Source organism: Gymnoscopelus microlampas (assembly GCF_963454915.1).
Source record: "Gymnoscopelus microlampas genome assembly, chromosome: 16".
NCBI lineage: Eukaryota > Metazoa > Chordata > Actinopteri > Myctophiformes > Myctophidae > Gymnoscopelus > Gymnoscopelus microlampas.
Window position 1 is genome coordinate 38,227,772 of NC_139953.1, and position 27,865 is coordinate 38,255,636.

At 41.7% G+C, this 27,865-nt stretch overlaps 1 protein-coding gene across 1 annotated transcript in view; it reads left to right on the forward strand.

Moving 5' to 3' along the window:
• Positions 1-289: 289 nt before the first annotated feature.
• lpgat1 (lysophosphatidylglycerol acyltransferase 1) overlaps positions 290-27,865 on the forward strand; it is a 104,319-nt gene continuing 76,743 nt past the window's right edge. Inside the window, exons 1-2 of the mRNA XM_084083398.1 lie at positions 290-1,154; positions 9,393-9,646. Of these exons, the coding sequence (XP_083939524.1) occupies positions 9,409-9,646 (238 nt within the window). The 5' untranslated portion in view covers positions 290-1,154; positions 9,393-9,408. The remainder of the gene's footprint in view (positions 1,155-9,392; positions 9,647-27,865) is intronic.

A 27,865-nucleotide genomic window follows, 5' to 3' on the forward strand; every position in this document is an offset into this window, starting at 1 on the left:
CTAGGTGTTTTTAGTCATTTTTAATTAAACATTTCATGAGAGAGAGAGAGAGAGAGAGAGAGTTTTTTTTGACAAAATATCCACATTACAATTATAAATAACAGGACAAAATACAGTTACTACACTCGAAAAAGAAAATAAAAATAAATAATATATATAGCAGCAGAAGCACTTCCTCCTCCAGACGACGCGTAGTAGTGACCTCACCGACGTATCCTTGTCGGTTTTGCGCCGTTTAATTGTAAGTCCTCCCTTCATAATGATGGCTGCATGAGCACACACACACTCACACACACAGACAGTCATCCACATCCACACACACAGCACAGAGAGACACATAACGGGTCGGTGTGGTACTGAAGAAGAACGGGGGGGCCTGCTGGAAGCAACACTATAAAAAAAAACGTCTGCGTTTGATCCAATTTTTAATTAATCTAATTTATATGTGTGTGTGCGTGTAATACGTGTGTACGTGGGGGGCTTTTAATTACATCCACACTGACTGATAGGTTTCCTGGGCTTCCTATATCCGCAACATTGTGTGTGTCTCTGTAAATGGATGAAGAAGAGGCTAGCTTTATTTAGCTTCAACCTGATGATGAGGACGAAGGAGACGATGATAGTGGACGATGATCGGCGTCGATGATGGAACCATCGCCTCCTGAGAAAATAAGATTCTAGGGCTTTTTTTTTTTTAATAATGGATCCTACGACGTTGCTGGGGAAGAAGAAGGAGATCGAGGGATCCACCACCACCACAGCGGTGTGGATCCGTTGCGATCAACGACATTCATGATGATGCACCTCCCCGTGGATGATGATGATGACGAGAGGATGGGATTATTATTATTATTATCATCGTCGTTGTTGTGTTATTATTGAACTATTCGATCTATAGATGATCTTCTCCTATCACCGGCCATCGTCGATTCGAATAACGGCTCGGTTTAGTTGTTCGATCCTTCAGACAACTTGATCGAGATGATGTGTTTTCACTGTTGTTGTGGATGTGGACGCTGCTGCTGCTGCTGCTAACTGGACCACTGAGTGATCTACTTCGGTATTAAAATCGTTTTTTTTTATTATCGGTTAATCGGGACATCTCCTCCTGTCTCTCTCGTCCTCCCAAGGACGGTTCGGTGACATTTCATTGGGTGAGTATCTTTACATGTTACGATGAATTGAATACACACAGCCTGGACCCCAATGGAAACAAGCCATATATATATACTGTAGTGATTTCTTGGGGTTATCCTTTTAGCATCCTTTTGGATGAAACTGTGCTTTTTTTTTGCAAACTGTTAATAAAGTAATCAATCAATCTAAGGATAACAAAAAAAATCCATTCCTGTAATCTGGGAAGTGTTTACAAATGTAACCAAATGGACCCCTTCCGGGGTCCATTTGGTTACATTTGTAAACACCTCCCAGATAAATCCCTTAACACTGAGGATTGTAGGTGGACTCAGGCTACATTCTGGAGTTATATTCACACTGATCGTACTGTACTGTACTCTGTGTGTGTGTGTGTGTGTGTGTGTGTGTGTGTGTGTGTGTGTGTGTGTGTGTGTGTGTGTGTGTACTGTGTAAGCTTAACTCCAACGTTACGTTACAATGTGCAAGGTAATCGGAGTAAAAGTAACGCGACGAAATGAGTATTTCCCAGGCGGTCTCCCCACCTCCTCATGCATGGCATGTTTTGGGGGTGAGATGAGATCTGATGTTGTGCTGGCCCCCTGATGCTAGCTAGCAGGCTAAGCTACACTCACTGCTGCTTATGATGGTCCTATATTATACTGTGTATATCTCTCTTATACATTATTAGTACTGTAGGTAGATCAGGGTCTATGATACTGGTTCTCAACGTTGGGTTCAGGGACCAACATGGGGTCACTCCAAATGGAGCCCCTTATTGAGTCTTTATAACTCAAAAGGAAGCAAAAAAGGTTCCTTCTTGTACACCAAAATGAGTTTGCAAAAGGAACTAAATTATGGACCCTTCATTCATTGGGTCTGTAACTCTGACAGCTGTGCAAATGGAACGTGTCCATTTGGTTCCATTTGTACAAGTCTCTGAGTTAAATGAACGCTGATGATTTTACGGTGTAGATTGGGGTCCTAGAGATTAAAAAAGAGGTATCATGGGGGGGTCCATGGTGTAATGCATATCAAAGGGTCCTTGAAATGAAAAAGAGGTTGAGAAATCACTGGGGGTCCCAGTCCCTGACTGACATTATCTTTTCAAACGGGGGTCTGTGTGTGTGTGTGTGCTAATACAGTATGTTGCAATTTGAGGGTCCATGACATGCTGGTGTAATCAACTGGTGTCGTCAACTGGTACAGAAGAACCTTTTGGTTGTATAATCTCTTCCTGGCACAAAACCATTTGGTCATACTTTACAATCTGTTGTCCTGGCACAAAACCATTTCAGCATCAGAATCAACGTTATTGTCTTGTCACAGGTGTAAAGAAGTGGGTGCAATTAGTTTTTGTGCATGCTCCATCATTTGTCATTTTCAGGAGGGAAGGGGGTGGGGGGTGGGGGGGGGGCAGAGAGAGAGGGAGAGCAAGTAGAAGACTAGCCTCGGAAACCCAGCCATTTTTTTTGTTACAAAAGAAAAAAGTCTGGGGGAACGATGCAGGAACGATGGTCTTTGAAGCTTGTTATCTCCTAACCATTGAGAGTGCAGAGGGGCGTCGCTCTAAATTTGGTGACGTCAGCCTGCTCCGTGCACAGACCGGGGGGGGGGAGGGGGGAGGGGGGGGGGGAGGCGGGGACATAGATTGGTGAAGCAATCAGAGGACGCGCCTGCTCCGGGCGCCTGGGTTTGGATCCGCCCTTCGAGACCATGGATTGCTCTCGTTCTCTCAGTCTAGTAGAAGACAGAAACAGGCCAAAAGAAAGATAAAAGATATTGTTGCTGTCGGGCAGAATCCTCTTATCTCCATTTTCTGACTTTGTGTTTTTTTCCCTGTAAATTAATGCCCTACTTGATCATACTACACTAACTACAGCATCACACAAAAGCATGAAAAGTAGCAGATCCACAAGCTCCACGTTTCGAGCTTGTAGATCTGCTACTTTTGTAGTAACAGTTTTGGACATACAGTATGAGTTTTCCACCTGACAGAGACGATATGTACATTCATCCATATAGCATAAAACATAGCAGGTATATTTGTACATGATGTCAGACATAAGGTGCATGTTAAAAAAAGATAGCAGGTTCAGTACATGAGGTACAGCACTAGAACAGCATAGACATATAGTCTTATGTGCTAGTGTTATATTAGTCTACATGAGGTATAGACCAGGGGTCTTCAAAGTTTTGAGCTTGTAGATCTGCTATTTTGGGCTACTGTTCCCCCCCGTAGTAGGGATGTGAGGGTTCATGTGGTTAATGTAAAATCTAAGTCCCTATCACACAAATACTTGGCAGTATCTCTGAGGCAGTATCTCTGAGGGCCCCCTGTTGAAGACCCCTGGTATAGACCATTTGAGAATGTTTGTAAACAAACATGTGTAGGGCATGTATTTCTAAGGTAGAATGTTTTATTATTCTAGTCTAGTGTCCAGAACATTAGATATGTTGTCTAGTTTGTCAACCTGTGGACGTTTAGAACAAAATAATCTATGTCTAATTCAATTGTCAGTAACGATATCAGTGGGGCCTGTTCTACCAGATATAAAGGTTAATGAATAATACTGTTGCAATGCAACGCAGCGGTATCTACCAGGAAGTACATGTTTGGTTGTGAGGTGATGTCATGATGATTTGGTCTATAAAAAGAAAAAAAAAGAGAAGGAAATGCAGAGTAGGTACACATAGGAATAGGAAGGTAGTCCACCACACGATAAGGTCAAATCCACACAGGTAAAATCCACGTGGGAAAGTAGTCTGCATAGGGGAACAAAATCCACATAAGGAAAGGCATTTGGTCGTATAATCTGTTGTGTCTTCCTGGTACATACCGTATAATCATAGTCATATAATCCCTCGCCTCAACTGAAGTGTTCTGTAATCTGTGCCAGAGCTAGTTGGTGATCGTGAGCAGCAACCAACCTTCACAATCAATTCAACACGTATATTATAACGCTACATGATGTCTCCATGTTAGACCAGCTGGAATAGCTGTCATTTAATACAGTTTGGCAAAATATGCTAGTTATTCTGTTAACCCATTAAGACCTGAGGCCGATTTAAAAAATGTTTTCTAAAAATGTTTTAATGTTCTGTAATATACATCTCAAAATATTTTGTTCCATGGACCCCCAGAAGCAAAGATTTGAGTTTCAAATGTTCGCTTAAAAATATATATATATTCAAAGATTTGCACAAATGCTCACGATTTTTCAAAAATAGCAGATCTACAAGCTTTCCGCGCTATGAGCTTGTATATCTGATATTTTTGAATAACCAAAGAAATCCAAAATGACACAGATGCGTTCCCGGTCTTCATGGCTTAAAACAGCGGTTCTCAAACTTTTTCATGTCAAGGACCCCCTAATTGACACTTATTACCCCGCGGACCCCCATTTGAAAAGATAAGCCAGGGACCCCAATAAGAGAAGGTTTTTACGGCTCTCTAGCAGTGATTCTCAACCATTTTAATTTCAAGGACCCCCAGTTTGACATGCATTAGGCTACGGACCCCCATTTAATGGCATTTATACCTCTGGGACCCCAATTCACATTGTAAAACCAATGTTAATTTAACTCTGAGAGTGTACAAATGGAACCAAATGGACCCGTTAGGGTCCATTTGGTTCCATTTGTACACTCTCAGAGTTACAGACCCATAAGAGTCCATTTGGTTCCTGTCCATCATCTAGCTGGGGACCCCCTGGAACCCCCTCAAGTACCCCTGGGGGTCCCCGGACCCCACTTTGAGAACCAATGGCTTAAAAGGCCCGCTCCTCCCTCAAGGCAGTTAGCAAGCGACAGAAAGGTGCCTTTTTCTAAAAGAGTGATTGAATGACTAAATCATCCATGATGTTATTACATCACAGTCATTATGACTTAATTACATCATCAGAGGGATTTGTTTCTTTCTTGTCCAGGACAGGTTGTTTACATCAGTACACACACGTACACACCTCCATCTTATTATTCTGTCGCCCGCCGGTTATTACGGGGCCAGGCTTCCAGCATGGACCCGTATTGTTATTCGCATTATTCCATTTCTTCTTCTTCTTCTGCCGTTTTTGCCAGTTCTGGCTGAACCGTGCATACGCTTTTTATGAAACTCGGCCATATGATAGATGGTCATGAAAAACGATCAAAAAATAAATCTCACAATCTTTCGTCAAAAGGTGGCGCTATAGCACTCAGTTGAAAATGCCAACTTTGAACAGGTACAACTCATGCCCTGTTTTACCTACAGCCATAAAACTTCAATACACACATGCGTCTCCTCATGATGAACAACTTTCACGCTCTGACTTTTGACCTCTGACCCTTAGATCTCCCACCATTTCGAACTATATGAAAAACAGTTAAAACCTATCTCCTCCTGGGATTTTTGAGTAATCTGCACGAAACTTTTTACACATGAACTTTGGACCTATACCAAAAAACGTTTGCAAAATATCTTCCATAAGTGAAAAAATGAAGCTTTAATGAGCCAATGAATATTGCAGTTTTATGACAATTATTCATCTGCCCCTAACACATACATGCAGACTTACCATTCTTTGAAACTTTGCAAAAATGTAAAGGGCCATTCCAAATATCACTGAAACCAATCTTACTCCAATTGGTCAAACGGGGGCGCTATAGCAATTTTTTGAAAATTGAAACTTTAAACAGGCAAAAGTCATGCCTCGTTTGGCCGACAGCCATTAGACCTGCTTACACATGTGCCTTGACTAATGAGGAACACATCTATCACGTTGACCAGTAAGCACCGCCCTTAGATTGTCCGCAATCTTGAGCAGTTTGAAAAACACTTAAACCCAGGATTTTTCAGCTATTTGCGTGAAACTGTATCATCTGGGTGATCTCCTTTCACAGGCTCTTGTCTGTTGGTGGCTTCTCGCTTAAATGTGTGCCCCACAACCTGAAGGTCACCAGTTCAAGCCTCACTTGGTGCAGACTTCATCTAAGTTGCATTTCACACAACATGACTATCAATGAATACATCTGCAATTGTTAAAGATAACATGAAATACTTAATTGAGTGTTTTTTACATACAGCTGATCTACAATCTCACAACTTTTCAGATAGCAATGAGAGTATGTTTTTTCAATGTATAACATACTTCATTGTGAAAATAGCCGATGTACAATCTGACAACTTTTAATGGTTTGTGAGCTTGTAGATCGGCTACTTTCACTAGTTTTGCTTCTGAGGAGATGTACAATTTCTTAATTGGTAAATGGTTTGTGAACGAGTGATCTTAGTGTTAGTGAAACAGGGGCTTGGGTCATGACAGAAGGCAAGCGTTTGTCATCCTCAACAGACAACATCAGCCTGGACAAAGCTATAGCACTATAGGTAGTGTTGCAGCTACCTAAGAGTGCCTCACGACCGCAAGGTTGCTGGTTCAAGCCTCACTTGATGCACACTCATTTAAGTTGAATTGCAAAAAACATGACTCAATCTATTCCGTTTCCATGGCTCTCTCTCTCTCTCTTCAATCTATTCCGTTTCCATGTCTTTCTCTTCAATCTATTCCGTTTCCATGTCTCTGTCTCTTCAATCTATTCCGTTTCTATCTTCAATCTATTCCGTTTCCATCTCTCTCTCTCTCTCTCTCTCTCTCTCTCTCTCTCTCTCTCTCTCTCTCTCTCTCTCTCTCTCTCTCTCTCTCTCTCTCTCTCTGGCGGCCATAGCTGAGTGGTTAGTGAGCCCGCCTAGGGAGCCAGAGGCTCTGGTTGCCCCAGGTACGATTCCAACCCAGGATTTTTCAGCTATTTGCGTGAAACTGTATCATCTGGGTGATCTCCTTTCACAGGCTCTTGTCTGTTGGTGGCTTCTCGCTTAAATGTGTGCCCCACAACCTGAAGGTCACCAGTTCAAGCCTCACTTGGTGCAGACTTCATCTAAGTTGCATTTCACACAACATGACTATCAATGAATACATCTGCAATTGTTAAAGATAACATGAAATACTTAATTGAGTGTTTTTTACATACAGCTGATCTACAATCTCACAACTTTTCAGATAGCAATGAGAGTATGTTTTTTCAATGTATAACATACTTCATTGTGAAAATAGCCGATGTACAATCTGACAACTTTTAATGGTTTGTGAGCTTGTAGATCGGCTACTTTCACTAGTTTTGCTTCTGAGGAGATGTACAATTTCTTAATTGGTAAATGGTTTGTGAACGAGTGATCTTAGTGTTAGTGAAACAGGGGCTTGGGTCATGACAGAAGGCAAGCGTTTGTCATCCTCAACAGACAACATCAGCCTGGACAAAGCTATAGCACTATAGGTAGTGTTGCAGCTACCTAAGAGTGCCTCACGACCGCAAGGTTGCTGGTTCAAGCCTCACTTGATGCACACTCATTTAAGTTGAATTGCAAAAAACATGACTCAATCTATTCCGTTTCCATGGCTCTCTCTCTCTCTCTTCAATCTATTCCGTTTCCATGTCTTTCTCTTCAATCTATTCCGTTTCCATGTCTCTGTCTCTTCAATCTATTCCGTTTCTATCTTCAATCTATTCCGTTTCCATCTCTCTCTCTCTCTCTCTCTCTCTCTCTCTCTCTCTCTCTCTCTCTCTCTCTCTCTCTCTCTCTCTCTCTCTCTCTCTCTCTCTCTCTCTCTCTCTCTCTCTCTCTCTCTCTCTCTCTGGCGGCCATAGCTGAGTGGTTAGGGAGCCAGAGGCTCTGGTTGCCCCAGGTACGATTCCAGGCCAGGTCAGCAAATGTGTTGATGAAATTTGTCATCGACACAAGCAAGACTCTTAACCCCTAATTGCTCACAGGCCCTCATTGGAAACAAGACCACAAGGACTTTCATGAACTGACCTGTTAAAGGAATTATCATTTCTCTTTCTCTCTCCCGGCCCCGTATTATCGCTGCTTGCAGCTATATTTTGTCTTGTTTTCGAAGCCCTGGAAATAGCACAGCTGCAACTATCGATCCTATTCCCTCTTTTTGATTACGGTAATTTTGAATAATCTAAAATAGCAGATACAAGCTCAGAGTGTCACAAAGTTTGACGCGTTATAAAAAGCTGTTTGTCTATAATGAAATGCCCAAAATATGAATCAATAATTTTATAAAGATTCAGCCCGCTTTATGGTCCGTATATGGGCATGTTGCATTTGTAACTACCAGTTCGGTGGCTGGAGTGTCCACCTTGAGATTGGGAGGTTGGGGCTCAATCCCCCGGCCGGCGTCATACATCAAAGACTACCAGGGACGTGCACAGATAGACTCTAGGTGGTGCTACAGCACCTGCCCTTTGCCCTCTTGACCAGTGCCCTTTTGAAGTGCCCTTTTAAAAGTTTACAGCAGGGGGTCCGGGACCCCTAGGGGTCCTCAGAGTTACTACAGGGGGTCCGCCAAGTCTTTATGTGATATGATTTTTCTGTTTACCATAACCACTCGAAACCTAGCATCCCTTTTCTGAGGAGAACTTTAGCCAAAAATAGCAGATCTACAAGCACACAACGCCTCGCGCTGCGAGGCGTTGTGGGCTTGTAGATCGGCTATTTTTGGCAAAGAGGTATAGGTGTAGAGGGAAAAAAGAGCAGACCAAGTAAACAACAAAAATTATAATTTACTTGAGCACCTGCCCCTCAAAATGTCTGTGCACGCCACTGAAGACTACTAATAATGAGACTCAATGCCTCCCTACAAGTTGGCACTCAGCATAAAGTGTTGCATTGGGGATAAGTCCCCATAATAGCATCATGTCCAGCACTTGTACATCATGGCTGGGCGTGGCCTGTCACAATTATTTTGCATAATTACCATCAGCGTTTCCATGTTGAAAAATGTTCATACATTTTCAAACATTTTTGAACAATAGCAGAAATGGCAGATCTACAAGCTTACACTCACACTACAGAAACAGTAGATCGGCTATAATTTTCATGTATAAAATAGGGCTAAAGTGGTTAATGTATGTTTTATAATATAATAATGTATATCTGCAAAGTAACCAGTAACTAAAGTCTTCAAATAATTGTAGTGGAGTAAAAGTGCAATATTTGCCTCTTGAGATGTAGTGGAGTAGAAGTAAATGTATTGGAAATTGGAAATACTCAAGTACACATAGCACAAATACCTCAAAATTGGACTTAAGTACAGCACTTGAGTAAATGTACTTAGTTACTTTACACCATTGACTATGACTTCAACTGTTGGCACCCTTATGTTGTTGTGTGACCCTCTCTCTCTCTCTCTCTGCCTCTCTCTCTCTCTTCACAGACGGCGGGCATTCAGGATGGCGCCGCTCCTGGACGCTGCCCGCAAACTGGGCTGGCTTCTACTCAAGTCGTTGCTTCGCTTCGCGTTCATGTTCATCAACAACTGCGTGGCCATCCCTTCCTACTGTTTTTACCTGCTGCTTCTGCAACCGCTGAGAATATGGGACAGTGCCGCTTTCTGGCACGTGGAAGGAGTAATGTTCAAGTGGTTGCTGGCCATGGTGTCGACGTGGGGCTGGCTCGCGGGTTATACGGGTGAGTTTGCGTTTTCCTGGTCGCTCTTTTCCTCTTTTGGGTCACCGGTAGGCAGGTTTCTGAACGGTCCACAACACTCCTCTGAGACACTTTAAAACCCTTTAAGACCTGAAGAAGCATCTGTGTCACATTTTCATTTGAGCTAAAAAAGCATTATTTTACACTTTGGCTATTCAAAAATAGCAGATATACAAGCTCATAACGCGGCACCGAGTGCCGCGCTATGAGCTTGTAGATCTGCTATTTTTTGAAAAATCATAATTTTTTTTGCAAATCTTGAGATTTGAGTTACAAAAGCGAACATTTGTAACTCAAATCTTTGCTTCTGGGGGATTCAACAGTTTTTTGAAAAAACGTATGTAGCCATAATATCAGTGGTTCTTTTTTCCATGTCAAGGACCCCCAAAATGACATGTATTTGGCCACGGACCCCCATCTAAAAAAATATGTTCCAGGGACCCCCGGAAGCAAAGATTAAAGTAAATTTATTTCGCTTTAAAACAATTTATATTCAAAGATTTCCACACATTTTCACGTTTTTTCAAAAACCGCGCTACGAGCTTGTAGATCTGCTATTTTTGAATAGCCAAAGTGTAAAATAATGCTTTTTAGCTCAAATGAAAATGTGACACAGATGCTTCTTCAGGTCTTAAAGGGTTAATTAGGCAGACATGGAGCCGTCTTATAATTAGGGTTGGGATCCATTCCGGTTCCTCAATGTTGGATCCGGTTCCGGGATCCCAACCCACAAGAAGATGAGGTTTTGCAAATGGGTGAATTGGTCCTAGGCCATCCTGCTTGTGTGTGTGTAGAGTAGACATTATGCTGTGGAAAAATTTAGCTGTGTCTGTAGCACCCTGTGTTCCATGGTGAAAATGAACAGGCTACAGTTCTACAGTCCAGCTGTTGGAGCACACTCACTGACAAACAAACATCACTTAACTCATTCAAACCGGGAATGCTATCTGTGTGTAACCACTTTATCCATATTTTATAAGCTTGTAGATCAGCTATTTTTGGAAAATCGTGAACATTTTTGCAAATCTTTGAATATATATATATATTTTTTTTAAAGCGAACATTTTGTAACTCAAATCTTTGCTTCTGGGGGGGTCCCTGGAACTAAATATTTTGAGATGGGGATCAAATACATAATTTTGGGAGGTCCTTGACATGAAAATGTTTGAGAACCATTGATATAGCAACATATGTATTTTTTTCTCCAAAAAACATAGTATATATTCAAAGATTTGCACAGATTTTTCAAAAATAGCAGATTTACAAGCTCATAGCGTGGCACTCGGTGCCGCGCTATGAGCTTGTACAGTACTGTACTTGTACTGTATATCTGCTATTTTTCAATAGCCAAAGAAATCTAAAAATGACACAGATGCGTTCCCGTTCCCGGTCTTAAAGGGTTAAGTCATTAAGTATACACAGGAAACATACAGGAAGTTGTTGTCTTGGCGTTATTGATGGAGGAGAGACATAATTGACTACATGTATGCATAGTAACTCACACAGTAGTTTTACATAGTGAACCTCATTTATTTACTCATTCATTCCTCTCGACTCAGCCGCCCAGCTCTAAGGCTTTAATGTTGTGAAGTGATTCTGCCGTGTCAGGGGTGTTTGGTTGCAACGGAGCCACAAGCAAAATGCTTACAAATTACTAAGTGCTGAACATGACGAGCAACAAGGCTCCCTGCTTAATAATGCAAGGCGTTCTGCCTATAGCAGTGGTTCTCAAACTTTTTCATGTCAAGGACCCCCTAATTGACACTTATTACCCCGCCGACCCCCATTTGAAAAGATAAGCCAGGGACCCCCATAAGAGAAGTTTTTTATGGCTCTCTAGCAGTGATTCTCAACCATTTTAATTTCAAGGACCCCCAGTTTGACATGCATTAGGCTACGGACCCCCATTTAATGGCATTTATACCTCTGGGACCCCAATTCACATTGTAAAACCAATGTTAATTTAACTCTGAGAGTGTACAAATGGAACCAAATGGACCCGTTAGGGTCCATTTGGTTCCATTTGTACACTCTCAGAGTTACAGACCCATAAGGGTCCATTTGGTTCCTGTCCATCATTTAGCTGGGGACCCCCTAGAACCCCCTCAAGTACCCCTGGGGGTCCCCGGACCCCACTTTGAGAACCAATGGCATAGAACACTTGATCTTCACTTCAACATTAGTATATATCTATCACAGACCTTGGTGAGCAGTAAGATATGACATGGTGTTTTATACGCCATCTCTACAGACTTGGTGTAGAGGGAGGAAAGGAGGGGGCCTACTATAGACTCCTTGGGGACTCGGGTCAAAGAAGTACATAGGGGTTAAGGGGTTAAGGGCCCTATCTTGCGCGCCGCCTTTACCCCTTATCCCTAAACTTATTAGACATATTTTACTTTTTTTTTTTAAATAGTTCAACTAGTAGATTGGCTATTTGCACTATTTTAAAATGTTTTTCAAAATAGTAAAAAATGGTCAAAAAGTTTAGGGATAAAGGGTAAGGCGGTGCACAAGATTGGGCCCCAAGTGTCCTGCTCATGGACACTTTGACTGTGGGGCTAAACCAGCAACTTTCCAATTACCAGACAGTCTCTCTACTCACTAATATTATACCTATGTCGTCGCTGTCGGGTGGAAACCTTGTATGTCCAAAACAGTTACTTTTCAGGGGATGGGTAAAAAAGTGGAATGGACAGTAATTATTACAGTCACATGGACTGTAGTTATTATTTTATCAAAAGCTCTCGTTACTAATACTTTAAATTGGAACAATATTTATAAAACCCACAGACACACTTAACCACTTTCAATTTGACATTCTTTCAAAAATAGCAAAGAATTGCCGATTTACAAGCTCACAAACGCGTCACACTGTGAGGCGTTGTGAACTATTTTCGCAACTTTTGTGCGACGTGTCACTTGAGCGACGAAGTAGGGTGTTCATGTACAAATAAAGCATTAAAAGCTGATATATGGAGATAAGAGGTTTCTACCCGACAGCAACTGTATGCTGTATACTTGTCCTTTGCCAATACTCTTCCATCAAAGCTTGTTATTTATTATCAGAGCAGCTAGGATGAGGTACAGATAGGGGGACCGGTGTGGTGGTGGTGACATCATTTGCTCAAGGACACTTTGACATGGATGGATTCTGTGGGGTCGGTGATCAAACCTGTGACCTTCCTCTGACAGGACGGCCTGTGTGTGACAGCCATAAGTCCACTCTGCTGATCTTTTTATTTATTTTATTGGAACAAAGATTTAAACTTCAGTCCGCGTATCCAAGGTCACTGTTTCACCGTTCCTCTGTGGAATGGTGCTGTAAATGATTGATTTAATTTCTTTTGTCGAAATGAGATAAATAGCTCTATACATTCTGATAGTAATCATTGCTATAGTATAGAGTCTTTGTTCAGTAACGGGGGTCCCCTGTGTGTCTCCAGCTCTTATGTAAACAGGAACATGCATTTTCAGGTCGGGATACCGATTTGATCTAATCGGGAGAGAGAAGTCATATAGAGTACAGGATAAAGAAGTGAAATTGGAAGTAACGAGACAAAAGAAATGAGCAGACAACATTGAAACTGGAACACTATGACATTTAAGCTGATAAATGGGTACTCTCTTCCTGATTGGATCAAATTAGAAACCAACCTGACAATGTCTGTTTACTAAAGAGCTGGAGAGATGGGGAGACCCCTGTTTAGGGCCGTTCAGTACAGTAGGTATGTAAACACAGTTTAATTAATTTAAATTAATGATGTAATAATCATCCCATTGATTAACGATTAAACCAGGGGTCTTCAACGTTTTCAGGCCAAGGACCCCCTAGCTGAGAGAGAGATGAAGCAGGGACCCCCTCTATATTGTAAAACAATTGTATTTCAGATAAACTTTTGCTGCTCTTTTTTCCCTCTACACCTATAAGCTCACAACGCCTCGCGCTGCGAGGCGTTGTGAGCTTGTAGATCGGCTATTTTTGGCTTAAGTTCTCCTCAGAAAAGGGATGCTAGGGTTCAAGTGGTTAACCCCCTGTAGTAACTCTGAGGACCCCCTGTTGAAGACCCCTGGATTAAACAGTCAACAGTGGCACCAAACATGCGTTGCGCAGTCCAGCTGTGAGCACTAGTGTTGCCAAGTATGCTTATTATAGCCAACTTTGGGGTTGTTTTTCTGTAAATTCACTTGTAAGTTTTGGCTTATTGGTGCTGGCTGTCTATTGTTGTTTAAAAAACCAGTGCTTCTCAAACATTTTCTTGTCAACTAAGGACCCCCCAGATGAATATGCATTTGTCCGCGGACCTCCATCTGAAAATATTTGGTGTCAGGGACCCCCGAACCAGATTTGTGTTGTTAATGTGTTTTAAAAAAAAAAACGTTTATGAAAATAGCAGATCTATATGCCCACAATGCTTGGCATCGCTTGTAGATTGGCTATTTTCAAATAGCTGATGTGTGTGTATATAGGTTTAAAAGTGCTCATGTCACTTCTTTTGGGCTTGTTTTTGTAGACCTGGCCGCTTGTTACTCTTGCAAAATCTGGCAACAGTGCAGTCTCTTCCTTGTGTCAGAGCCCACAGGGAGAAAGAGTGGTGCTGAAAGACGAGCTTGATAGGATATATGGATCATCTGACTCTTGGTTATAATTATAAGGTGGCGAGCTGTACCTGAGCTAGCTCAGGTACAGCTCTCCTCCTTTAATGAATAAATAAGGAGGCGATGATTAATTATAAGGATTAATTATGAGGAGGTGAGTTGTACCTAAGCTCAGGTACAACTCACCACCTTCTAATTAAAAATCAGAGTCAGTCAGATAGATTATCCATATAGCCTACCAGCTAGTGTCAGGTATTCATAGTCGTCTCCACGTCTCCGTTCGAAGCGTTCCGAGGGTGAAAGAGACTGATTGCATATCCCACATGTCCTTCTGATGGATTCTGATTGGCTGTCGATGTTTCCGTCGCTCATGAAATCGCTCTGAAAGCGATCCATACTATATCGTTTACGGCCAGTACTTTTACTTCTGCTCCATTTCATCTCAGAGGCAAATATTGTACTTTTACTCCACTACAACTATATGAAAACTTTAGTTACTTTGTAGATTTGGATTATTATTGGAAAATGTGCATTAACCACTTAAGCCCTATATACTTTGGCTATTTGAAAACAGCCGATCTACAAGCTCACAACGCACAACACACTTAATGAATTCCAGCATTTAGTTTGAACGCTGGCGAGGTAATTTGGATGAATGACTAGCTGTCATAATAGTGACGCATGGTTTGGACCGGCCCTCTCGCTCCCGCAGTCGGAGCCTTTTGGATAGATATCACTATCATGAGGCAGCACAATGGTGCTCTGTAGGTGACGGGGACCTGTTCATTTGGTTAAACAAATTGCAGGCAGAAAGTGACATGGATATATATATGCCTTATCGTGCATAATATGTAAATATGGACTGGAGAAGTGTCACCACGGGAGTTATGGGTTAGAACAGGGGTCTTAAACAGGGGGTCTGGGACCCCAAGGGGGTCCTCAGATTACTACAGTGGGGGGGGGGTCTTCCTGATAGTATGTTTTTCTTTTTTTTACATTAACCACTTGAACCTTAATATCTATTTTTTTTAACTTAGCTGTACTATTTTTAAATGTTTTGAATAGGGCTTAAGTGGTAAAATAAGCATATATTTATTACTGGTTTGATTAATCAATTGTGACCCACCACGGCACACAGCTTTTTTCATTTTCATTTTTCATGTCATTTGAAAGCAGGGAATCATAGCTACAGATGACATAGTGGTAGTGCAGTTTGACCCACCGGTTTTGGAGATATGGCTTATAGAGTATATATGTCTTGCATAGATGCAGAGACTTGAGAAAACTGCTCCTAAAGAGTCCCAAGTCTTTGTTCTGTTGAGAATTTCACACGTATTGGTCAAAACATCAGTAATTGGTGGAATCTAGGACTCTCCAGACTTGTGATTGGCATTGGACACCAACAAACCTGGCATCGGCAGTGTGCTATGTTATGATGAGTAGAAAGAACTGTGCTTGAATCACTAATGAGGTGGCATGACTGCGAGCCGCCTCCAGTGCTGTTATGTATTCTGCTGAATGTAATTATCCTGCCTGCAGCATGGCAGACAGGAGCTTGGCCTGGGACTTGTTTACCTTTTTGATGGATAATTCGCCATTCAAGCTATGCTTCAGCACGAAACTCTAAACACCATCTGTACACCAGCGGTTCTCAAACTTTTTCGTGCCAAGGACCCCCAAATTGATTTATATTTGACCACGGACCCCCCATCTGAAAATGTTTTGTGCCAGGGACCCCCAGAAGATAAGATTTATAATTTAAAAAATACAAAATTAGTAATTTTTTAAAATATTTTGCTAAATTGTTAACCACTGCAAAAGTTAACTACTTTTGCTGGGTACACACCCCCAAGGACCCCTGGGGGTCCACGGACGCCACTTTGAGACGACGGCTTTGCAAAAGTAAAATAATTAGACAAGCGACGCTTATGACATGCCCAATGCCATGCTGAAAGTTGTAGACTTCTTGTGTGTCGCCGTATGCCTAAACATTTTTACAGTTTTTTACTATTTGAAAAACATTTTTAAAATAGCTGATCTACATCGACACGTGAGCTTGTTGATTGGCTATTTGAACTATTTTTAAATGCAAGGTATAGGGCTCTTAGTAAACAGGACCTGAGTTGAGCTCTGTGTACTTATCTTGGAAATCTCTTCGCCAAAATAGTCAGCGTTGCGACGTGTTGTTGTGAGCTTGTAGATCTGCTGTTTTGTAGCTGAAGTTCTCCCCAGAATATGGATGGATGGATGCTAGTGTTCAAGTGTTTTTTTAAGTGTACTTAAGTTAAGCTAAGGGAATCTTGACCAGCTGGAGTTGATCAAATATATTTCAGTCTGTCACAGATGTTTTGACACCTTACTGTCAGAAGACCAGGGTCATTTGAAATCATATTGTCTCTGTCGGGGTGGAAACCTCATGTGTCCAAAAACTGTTACTTTTGCAGGATTCAAATTCAAAAATGGCAAAAGTAGCAGATATACAAGTTTTTTTTGTTCTGTTCTTGCCGGAAATATATTAGTGTAGAGGGGCAAAGGAGAGGGCCTAGTTTGGAGTTCTTTATAATGGCTGTGTTGGGTTTAGGTGTGTCAATATATACACTGGCAATACTGTTGACTGACTTACTTAATACTTACATACTTACCCATGGCTCTAGGCACACCTAGAATCTTAACACACACACACACACACACACACACACACACACACACACACACACACACACACACACACACACACACACACGCCGAGTCCAAGACCAACGTCTAATATAAAAAAGGGAGAATGGCTCACAGTCACACTATTGCTCTCAGTAAAATTATTATTTATTTAGGCAACATTGTGTGGCTGCCAGAGCTCTTTGCCAGGCACAAAGAAGACAAAATACAGAACAAGAGCTTTGGTGGGTTTGAAATGCTGGTTAATAATGTATTTATTGGGAGCAGTAGTGTGCCTTTTTTTTGTTAGAAACTTGTAAGAAATCTACTGATCCAGTCAGTCATGCAGGACCGGATGGAACGTTTGATTGATTCAATACTTTTATTAGTCAAAAATCTAAACAGCACGGAGGTACAGTAAAACATTTAGGATAAAATAACGTATAGAACACAAAAAAAGTCCAGGGGACTTGTTTCCATTGTGGTGAGACTTGGAAGTCATGAATATTTTTTTTAGTTTTTGTCCCATTCCTAAGCAGTGGTGTCGTGGAGGCCACACAGGGTAGGACGGCGTGTGGCCAGTAATTATTTCACGCGCAAGGTACGGCACGGTACGGTACAGCACGGTACAGAGTGCACGCGAGAACGAGCCAAGTACCCAAATGGTAGCCTGGTAAACCCCCCTCCCTCCGGAAATCTCATTTGCATTTGATTTCAGGAAGGAGGTCTGGGATCACTCGGGGAGTAAAGCCGCCCGAACCGCTGCGTGTTCGAACCAATCAGTGGCTGCTAGGGGCGGGATCATCCAATCACCTGCCAAGTAGCTTGAAGAAATGAAAATGCCGTCTGTCATCGATTCTGCTTCAGGAGTCTCAGATGGAAGTAGGCTGTGAAACAAAATGTGTGTCGCAAGCTTCTTCCATTTGACAGAGTCAGGTTACCCAAATGGCTACTTTGCATAACAGGTTTACAAGTGAGTGTGAAAATGTTTCCTCAAATTCCGCACACCTCGCATCTATAGGCTACAGACAAGCAACACAGCATGTTGGCTTCAGTAGGGCTGCTGCCAGTATCCTATCTGCACGCAACAATGCCTCAGCTACCGTCAAAAAGAAAAGAAGAGAAAGATACTTGTAAAGGGGGGGCGCATGCTACCATTTTCGGTGATCACCCTCTCATCGCGGTGGTTTGAAAACTACAACATGACGTCACTGAGCCGCGGTGATAAGCGATTCACCGCTCACCTCAACACATTTCTCTGTTTTTACTAACCGAAGTCACCGGACTATGAGCGCCTAGTATCTGAACCACCGTTTCGGTGGTCACAAACGGTGATAGGGTGGACCACCTCATTTGGTAGCATGCAGGAGCCATAACTCGTTCAAAGCAAACTTTTAGTTTCAGCTCTATAATTCATGGCATTCCTTGAATTTGTATTGTATCGCACGCACGCTTTGTTTACATGCACTACCGCGTCGGGGCTTCTACAGCACGAAACGTATCAACGTAAGTGGATGGAAGAAATGCAGGCACTGAACGTATAATATTTTAATAAACCTCTGGCACCCGATGTGTTAAGGTAAAATAAAATGCGCACAGTGTGCGTGTGACATAAAAATACCGTCTTGCCAGTAAAAAAATCACCACGACACCGCTGTTCCTAAGCCAATAATTTGATGACCAGTGGACCGGTAGGCAGCGGTTCCGCTAGGAGATACAAAGAAGACTCTTTGTGTCTCCTACCAGAACCGCTGCCGGTCTTCAAATTATTGGGTTAGGAATGTGACAAAAACAAAAAAATATCCATGAATTCAAGTCTCCATGGGGTGTGTAATTGATAGGAAAAAAAGTTGTTTTGGGGTGAACTATCCTTTCAATACATGTCAAAAAAATCTAAATGGCTATATTTTCAGAGGAGAAAAAGGAAATCCCTCATTTCAAGGGGTCCTATATCTATCTCCACCTGTAGTTCTCTTAACAGATGCTTTTTCAGGCCAGTTTTTTGAAAGAAGCCAGTGATTCACATCGTTTAATGGATGATGTCGAGGCATTCCTCATGATGGTGGCAGAGTAGTAGAATGAACGTTTTCCCATGTTTGTGCCAAATTTGGGGTGGTACCAGACCGGAGGCTCTGCTCCCTCTGGTGTTGTTGCCTGTGTGGGTGTCACTGGCTCTGGAGAAGTAGTTAGACATGTATGTATGTGGGCACTGAGTATCTTAACCCTTTAAGACCGGGAAGGGAACGCATGTGTGTCATTTCAAGATGTCTTTGGGCTATTCAAAAATCACACCCTGTGTGAAGTGAGTGGTGCCTTTGATGAGCCCCGTATTGACCCCCGTATTGATGTTGTCATCAATGTTTGTGGACAGACATACATACATACATTACATACATACGGACACACGGACAAAGTCATGTATAGGAGTGGTTGCCTTCGGCACCACTCAAAAATAGCAGATATACAAGCTTGTGCCGCGCTATGAGCTTGTAGATCTGCTATTTTTTTTAGAAAAATCGTGAAAATGTGTGCAAAATTTGTATATACATTTTTAACTCAAACCTTTTGCTGCTGGGGGTCCCTGGAACAAAATATTGTTAGATGGGAGGGGGTCCAGCGGACAAATACATATTATTTTGGGGGTCCTTGGAATGAAAAAAAATTGAAAACCATTGATAATTATAGCAACATAAATAAAATAAAAAATAGAAGACATTTGTAAAATCCCCAGAAGCAAAGCTTTGAGTTAAAAAACTTTCGTTTTAAAAAAGTATATATATATTCTAACTAAAGATTTGCACACATTTTCAATATTAAAAAAAAAAAAATAGCAGATCTACAAGCTCATAGCGCGGCACTCTGTGCCGCGCTATGAGCTTGTATATCTGCTATTTTTATATAGCCAAAGAAATCTTAAAATGACACACAGATGCATTCCCGGTTTTAAAGGGTTAAATACCAGTCCCATTGATATTTGCTTAACCCATTCAATCAAACACATCTCTGTAGCTATTTTTGAAAAATTGTGCAAATCTTTGAATATATATATTTTTAAAGCGAACATTTGTAACTGTCAAATGTCTCAACAAATGTCTTAATTTTTCTTTTGCTATAAACTTAGCTGTGCTCAAACCTTTTATACTTGTCAAGGATCCCCAAAATTATGTTTTTGGCCGCTGATCCCATCAAAATATGTTGTTCCAGGGACAGCTTGTATATCTGCTATTTTTGAATAGCCAAAGAAATCTTAAAATGACACAGATGCGTTCCCGGTCTTAAGTAAAAAAAATAAATCTGCTACATCTGTAATGCACGAAGAATTCTCTGCAGATAAAGCTAGCCTTGTCTGTCTGAGATGAGAGATCAGATTCCATATTTGCTGAGCTGCTGGGACGGTGTTCAGATCTCTTGTGCTGCTCGCTCAGCCAATCGATCCAATGTGCAAACAGCAAAACCGTTGTTCTTTTGTTGATCCTGTGGGCCGTTGGTTGATTATTTCTCACATCCAACAGGTTGTTATGTTGATTATTATGACTAGTACGGTGACCAGGTGTCCCGGCTTTAAGCTGGATGACAAATTTGTTTGGGTTTTTGAAAATACGGTCACCCACTCACCCTAATTATGACAAGTTGAATGTTGAAGAAATGTCACGTCCAGAATTGATTGGATTGAGCTGAGCTTAACCCTTTGAGGTCGGGAAGGGAACGCATGCGTGTCATTTTAAGATTTCTTTGGGCTATTCAAAAAACGTTATTTTTTTTTGAAAAATCGTGAAAATTTGTGCAAATGTTTTATATACATTTTTAACTCAAATCTTTGCTTCTGGTGGTCCCTGGAACAAAATATTATTATTATATATTAGACAAATACATATTATTTTGTGGGTCATTGACAAGAAAAAAGTTAGAAAAACATTGATAATATAGCAACATAAACATTTCTAAAATCCCCAGAAGCAAAGATTTTAGTTAAAAACTTTCGCTTTAAAAAAGCATATATATATTCAAACTAAAGATTTGCACACATTTTCACGATTTTTCATAAAAATAGCAGATCTACAAGCTCGTAGATCTGCTATTTTTATATAGCCAATCTTAAAATGACACAGATGCGTTCCCGGTCTCAAAGGGTTAACCACCTACCTCATATTTGGGTTGAATGTTGAAGAAATGTCACGTCCAGAATTTGATTGAATTGTGAGCTGAGCTTAAACACCTACAGTACCTCATATTTGTTGACTGGGAGTTGTACTGAGCTAAATGTTTGCCTATTTTCACTGAATGTCTGCCTACTATACTATGACGTGGTTACACCCTGTATAGAGTTACTATGACGAATAGCAAAAATAGCCAATCTGCAAGCTCACAACACGTTTTGGTGTATTATTTGGACGTTTGACTATTTTTGACAATTATAATGACATGACCCAAAATAGCAGATCGAGTGCTGCGATATGAGCTCGTGTATCTGCTATTTTTGAATAGCCATAGAACAGTGGTTCTCAAACTTTTTCATGTCAAGGACCCCCAAATTGAGACTTATTAGCCCGCGGACCCCCATTTGAAAAGATATGCCAGGGCCCCCTATAAGAGAAGATTTTTTACGGCTCTAGCAGTGATTCTCAACCATTTACATTTCAAGGACCCCCCAGTTTGACATGCATTAGGGCTACGGACCCCCATTCAATGGCATTTCTATCTCTTGGACCCCAATTCATATAGTAAAATCTATGTTGATTGAACTCTGAGAGTGTACAAATGGAACCAAATGGACCCGTTAGGGTCCATTTGGTTCCATTTGTACACTCTCAGAGTTACACACCCATAAGGGTCCATTTGGTTCCTAATCTATCATTTAGCTGGGGACCCCCTGGAACTCCCTCAAGGACCCCTAGGGGTCCCCGGACCCCACTTTGAGAACCAATGCCATAGAATAGCAAGAATCCAGGTCCACTCCAATCCTTGGGTTCGACCATTTACTACACAACCTAATGCAACATTACAACAGTGTTACATCGACCATGTAACATTACATCAGTCTAAAAGTGGTTAACCGCGTGACGATATGTTGCGGTGTTTTTGCGGTCAACAGAAAACGCCGGCTCCCACGCTCACCCCCCCTCTCTGTCCAAATTCCCACGCTGCTGTGAACAGGTGAAAGCCATGAATAATTATCAGCGTGGCAGCGCTCCGGTGATCACGCCCACCACCTGCCTAATACTAGCAGTGGTGGAAAAAGTACTAAAATTCTTTACTTAAGTAAAAGTACCAATACTGCACTATAAAAATACTCTGTTACAAGTAAAAGTCCAGAATTCAAAATTTACTTGAGTAAAAGAACAAAAGTATTGGCATCAAAATGTACTTAAAGTACCAAAAGTAAAAGTACTAAATAGTTGAAAATAGCAGATCTACAAGCTCACAACGTGTCGCATCGGGGGGGGGGGGGGGGGGTTGGGGGTCCCCAGATAACAGTAAAGTGACGGGGGGGGTTGGGGGTCCCCAGATAACAGTAAAGTGACAATTTAAGGCCTTTTAATACCTTTAAAAAAATACGAAATGAAATGAAAAAAAGACCATTACTGCATCAGAAGTAATCAACATACTATACTATACAAACTATTCAAACATTGGCCAAATTGTCAAATAATGTAAGAGAGAGGCAACGATTGTGAAAATAGCTGATCTACAAGCTCACACGCCTTGTGAGCTTGTAGATCGGCTATTTTCCACAATATTTATCCGTGGAACAGAGTCAAACTAAATGTAATGCCTTAACTCAAAAATGAATATATTGGGGGGGTCCCCAGTTCAAATATGATTATTTTGGGGGGTCCCCAGTTCATATATGATTATTTTGGGGGGTCCCCAGTTCATATATGATTATTTCGCAGCCTGAAAAGGTTGAGAAGCACTGAACTATAACAGCTGTTATTTGAAACCCTAGTTTAGTTCATCAAGGCCCTGTAGTCCTTCAACTCTGAAGATCTGTTTCCCAGCAGACATGTTGTGGAAGCCGGGTCATCGTGACATTGCGTCTTGTCCTTCTTCTTGCTACAAGTTCTACTGCTATCTTACTGGCCCTTTTTATCTTTTTATCATTAACCCATTAAGACCGGGAACGCATCTTTATCATTTTTTTTATTTCTTTGGCTATTTTTAAAAAATCTTGTAAATTTGTGCAAATCTTTGAATATATATATATATTTTTTAAGTGAACATTTGTAACTCAAATCTTTGCTTCTGGGGGATTCTACAAATGTCTTCTAAATCCTAACAGTTTTTTGAAAAAAAACGTATGTTGCTATAATATCAGTGGTTCTCAAACTTTTTCATGTCAAGAACCTCACAAAATTGTATGTACGTATTTGTCCTCGGACCCCCTCATCTCGAAATATTTTGTTCCAGGGACCCCCCAGAAGCAAAGATTTGAGTTAAAAAAAATGTATATGCTCAAAGATTTGCACACATTTTCTCGAAAAAAAAAGCAGATCTACAAGCTCATAGCGCGGCACCGTGAGCTTGCATATCTGCTGTTTTTGAACTGCCCAAATAAATCTTAAAACGACACGGATGCGTTCCCGGTCTTAATGAGTTAACAGTTCCGTGGTTTTAAGTGCAAAAAGAGGAAGCGGAGTTTTCAGGAAGTGACACCACTATTAGTTTCTGCTGTAGGATGTAGGATGTTGTTGACGCCCTGTACTGTAGATTAACATGACAGATGTTTGTCCAGGTGTCTGTTGTTGTAACTAGATAAGCGCTTCCCAACCTGTTGGCCGGGGAGCCACTGGCAGGCCGTGAGGATGTCGCAAGTGGGGCCCGCCAAATAATTGTCAAAAAACACTACGATTTTGACAGCCGGGGGCGCAGACAGGGTTGCCAGATCTGCTTATTATAAGTTCCCCGCAAGATTTTATTTGAAAATAGCCGATCTACAAGCTTGTAGATCTGCTATTTTCAAATAGCTGATGTATATGTTGAAGCACATCACGTGGCCCTTAGTCGCTTCTTTTTTGGGCTGGTTTTCCTAGACCTGGTTGCTTGTTTCTCTCACAGAATCTGGCAACTCTACTCTCTACTGCAGCCTGGCAGCGTGTCGCAGGTTCGATTTCCCGAGCCAGACAGCCTTTGCTGCTGCGTGTCACTCCCTGTCCACCTGATCCGGATGCTATCAATGCATTGAATGGGACGTTATCACGTCGAATCAGACCATTGAATGGGCGAAGTAGGTAGGGGCACGGTGGGGCAGTCGGTAGCGCTGTCGCCTCACAGCTAGAAGGTCCTGGGTTCGATTCCCGCCGGGGACGCTGTGGGCGTGTCTTCTCCTCCGTGTCATCAGCGCCCATACCCTAGGTGGGGTTGGCGAAAGGGCCTACTCTGTGTGGAGTTTGCATGTTCTCCCCGTGTCTCCTAGGGTAGTTAATACCCTCACAAAAACATGTAGTAATCCTGGTCACTATACTGCCTCCCCCTGGTCAGCCGGGGCGCCTGATGGAGGGGAAGGGAACTGGTTGGAATAACGTGTTCCTTCCACGCGCTACGTCCAACCAGGGAAACTCCCCCCTGTCAGGTGACAATAAGGTCAGTTGGCTCTCATGCATTGAAGGAGGCTTGAGCTCGGCCCTGGCCTCCCTAGGCTGGTGGGGGGAGTGTAGTGCCCAGGATCACTTAGCAAATTGGCACCGGGTGAAAAAAGGGTTACAAAATCGAGGGATAAAAATCATTAAAAAAAAAAAGAATGGGCGAAGTAGGCGACATACTGACCTACCCGCGATTTATCGGACCATTCATTGGGCGTAATCGGGAGTAACTGACCTACTGACGGAGATGACTTATAGAACTTTTTATTTATTTTTTTGACCATGACAGAGGCGCGCAGTCTCAAGCAAACTGGAGCCACGTGAGGCACCACCGAGCGAGCTAAAGCGAGCGAGTTGCCGTGCCGAACGCTGCGACGTTTGCTTGAGCCTACTCAGCGCCGTCCCGAGTTATGTACCGATAGGCAGGCACAGAATGGTAAATCATGTTATGGGGACTGCTCTGCCTCCAGGTAGGTCAGTAGGCCTATCTCCTGATAACTCCCATTGAATGGTCTGATAAATCGCGGGTAGGTCAGTATGTCGCCTAACTTTGCCCATTCAATGGTCTGATAAAACGTGATCATGTCCCATTCAGTGCATTGATAGCATTCGAAGCCGGTCCCCCGTCTTCTCTTTCCATGTTTCCTATCACACTCTCCTGAACTGAAATGGGAATAAAAGCAGAAAGGCAGAAAAGCCCCCAAAACATCTTTAAAAAAAACTAAAAGTGTGTGGACAACGATGTGGAAAATAATGATGGAAATTTAACATCCTTAAGGATTATGCAAAAAATAATTGAGATAAGATCAAATAATTGCGATACGGTTATTATGTAATTGTTGTGACAGTCCCATGGCTTCTTCTTGTTTGTTCTCCTGAACCGGTTCCTGTGTCACTGTGCCCAGAGCGTTGGATCAGCCTCTGTTGTCATGTGGTCGTATTATTACTAGTCACCATCATGACATGTTAATTGTCCTGTATAATTGCGATCGACGATTTAACCCATTCAATCCGGGATCGCATCCGTGTCATTTTAGATTTTAGCTATAGACATTATTTTATATTTTGGCTATTCAAAAATAGCAGATATACAAGCTCATTGCACCACGCTATGAGCTTGTAGATGAAACATCTTGAACATGTGTGCAAATGTGAGTTACAAAACGAACATTTGTAACTCAAATCTTTGCTTCTGGGGGGTCCAAAATGGAACAAAATATTTTGAGATGGGGGTCCGCAACCAAATACATATATATTTGGGGGTCCTTGACATGAAAAAGTTTGAGCACCACTGATTTAGAAACAATAGTTTTTCAGAAAACTGTTAGGATTTAGAAGACATTTAGAGGCGTTCCCTGATTGATTGAATGAATGAGTTAATTGTGTTTTTGGCATTGATCATTGGAACATTATGAATAACAAATTCCAATTCTGTTTGACTTTTTAAGCTTTGCGTACAAACGTTTCACAGGACGGCTATCGTCGAGGTGGAAACCTCGTTATGTCCAAAACTGTTACTTTTTAAGACCTGGAACCGTGTCATTTTTAGATTTGAGCTAAAAAGCATTATTTTACAATTTGGCTATTCAAAAATAGCAGATATACAATTTTTATTTTTATTTTTTATTTTTATTTTTAAAGCAATTTTTTTTAAACTCAAATCTGGGGGGTCCCTGGAACAGAATATTTTGATGGGGGTCCGCGGCCAAATACATATAATTGTGGGGGTTCCTTGACATGAAAAAGATTGAGCACCACTGATATAGAAACATACGTTTTTCAGAATACTGTTGGGATTTAGGAGACATGTAGAATCGGCTTCAGGTCTCAATGGGTTAATAAAGCGGCCGATGATGAGTGTATGTATATATCAGCCAAACCGATATACCGGCGATAAACGATCTGGTGCAGGTAGCGGAAGGTGTGCCCAAGGTCGACTACACACACACACACACGCACGCACGCACGCACGCACGCACGCACGCACGCACGCACACGCACACGCACACACACGCACGCACACACAGCAGCCCTGCCACCGTTCTGTAACTGTGTCATCTCTCAAAGACAAGCTCCCTAATGAATTCAAAGTGACAGATGACCCATCTCTGTGATACTACTTAAACGTCCCTCTACGGCTCCATGGCAACGGAACACGACCGAGCACAATGCGGGTGGAAGAAAGTACTCCAATGTGTACTTTTTACTTGAGAGTAAAAGTAGTAATACCACAGTTTAGAAATACTCCTATTTCTTTCAGAAATATTTCAAAAATGTGTCAATCATTCAAAAATAGCAGACGTACATAAGCTCACAACTGTGTATAGATAGACAAGTGTAAAATATGGCTTAATTGGTTAACCCATTAAGACCTGGAACTGTGTCATTTTTAGATTTGAGCTAAAAAGCATTATTTTACACTTTGGGCTATTCAAAAATAGCAGATATACAAGCTCATAGCGCGGCACTCGGTGCCGCGCTATGAGCTTGTAGATCTGCTATTTTTGAAAAATCATGAAAATGTGTGCAAATCTTTGAATAGATATATTTTTAAAAAGAACATTTTTAACTCAAATCTTTGCTTCTGGGGGTCCCTGGAACAAAATATTTTGATAAAATATTTTGATGGGGGTCCGCGGCCAAATACATATAATTTTGGGGGTCCTTGACATGAAAAAGATTGAGCTCCACCGATATAGAAACATACGTTTTTCTGAAAACTGTTGAGATTTAGGAGACATGTAGAATCGGCTTCAGGTCTCAATGGGTTAATGCATGTTTTCTTTACAAAGTAACTCGTAAACTAAAGTTTTCAAATTATTATTGTGGAGTTAAAAAAAGTACAATATTTGTCACTGAGATGTACTGTAGTTGAGCAGAAGTATTTCAAGTATTGGAAAAAGGAACCCAAAATTGCAGCTTTAAGTACAGTTCTTGAGTAAATGTACTTTAGTTACTTTCCACCACTGAGGGACGTGGTGATAAAAGGGACAGGGAGGCGGGGGGGGGCTTGTGCGCCCTCAAGAGTGATAGATGTGTCATTTTATGTCACGGCGTGTCGTGCCGCTCAACAAGAGGATTGATTGTCATTGTGAGGAGGTGACAGAGGGGACGGGGAAAGAGACCTAAATTGAACAACATGCCAACAAGTTGTCTCCTTCCTTTCTTCTCCGTTTTTCTCTTCCGTGGCGCTGGTCCCCAGTGGTCCCCGGTGGTGCCACCGTGCCAGCTGGGTCACCCAAGGCCAGGCTTTGCCCTTCGGCCAGGACATTCAGTCAGGATATCGTTGCTGTTTCAGGCCGAAACGTCTTATCTCTATATTCTAACTTTTGTGTTTTTTTTTGGTAAATTAATCCATTAAGACCGG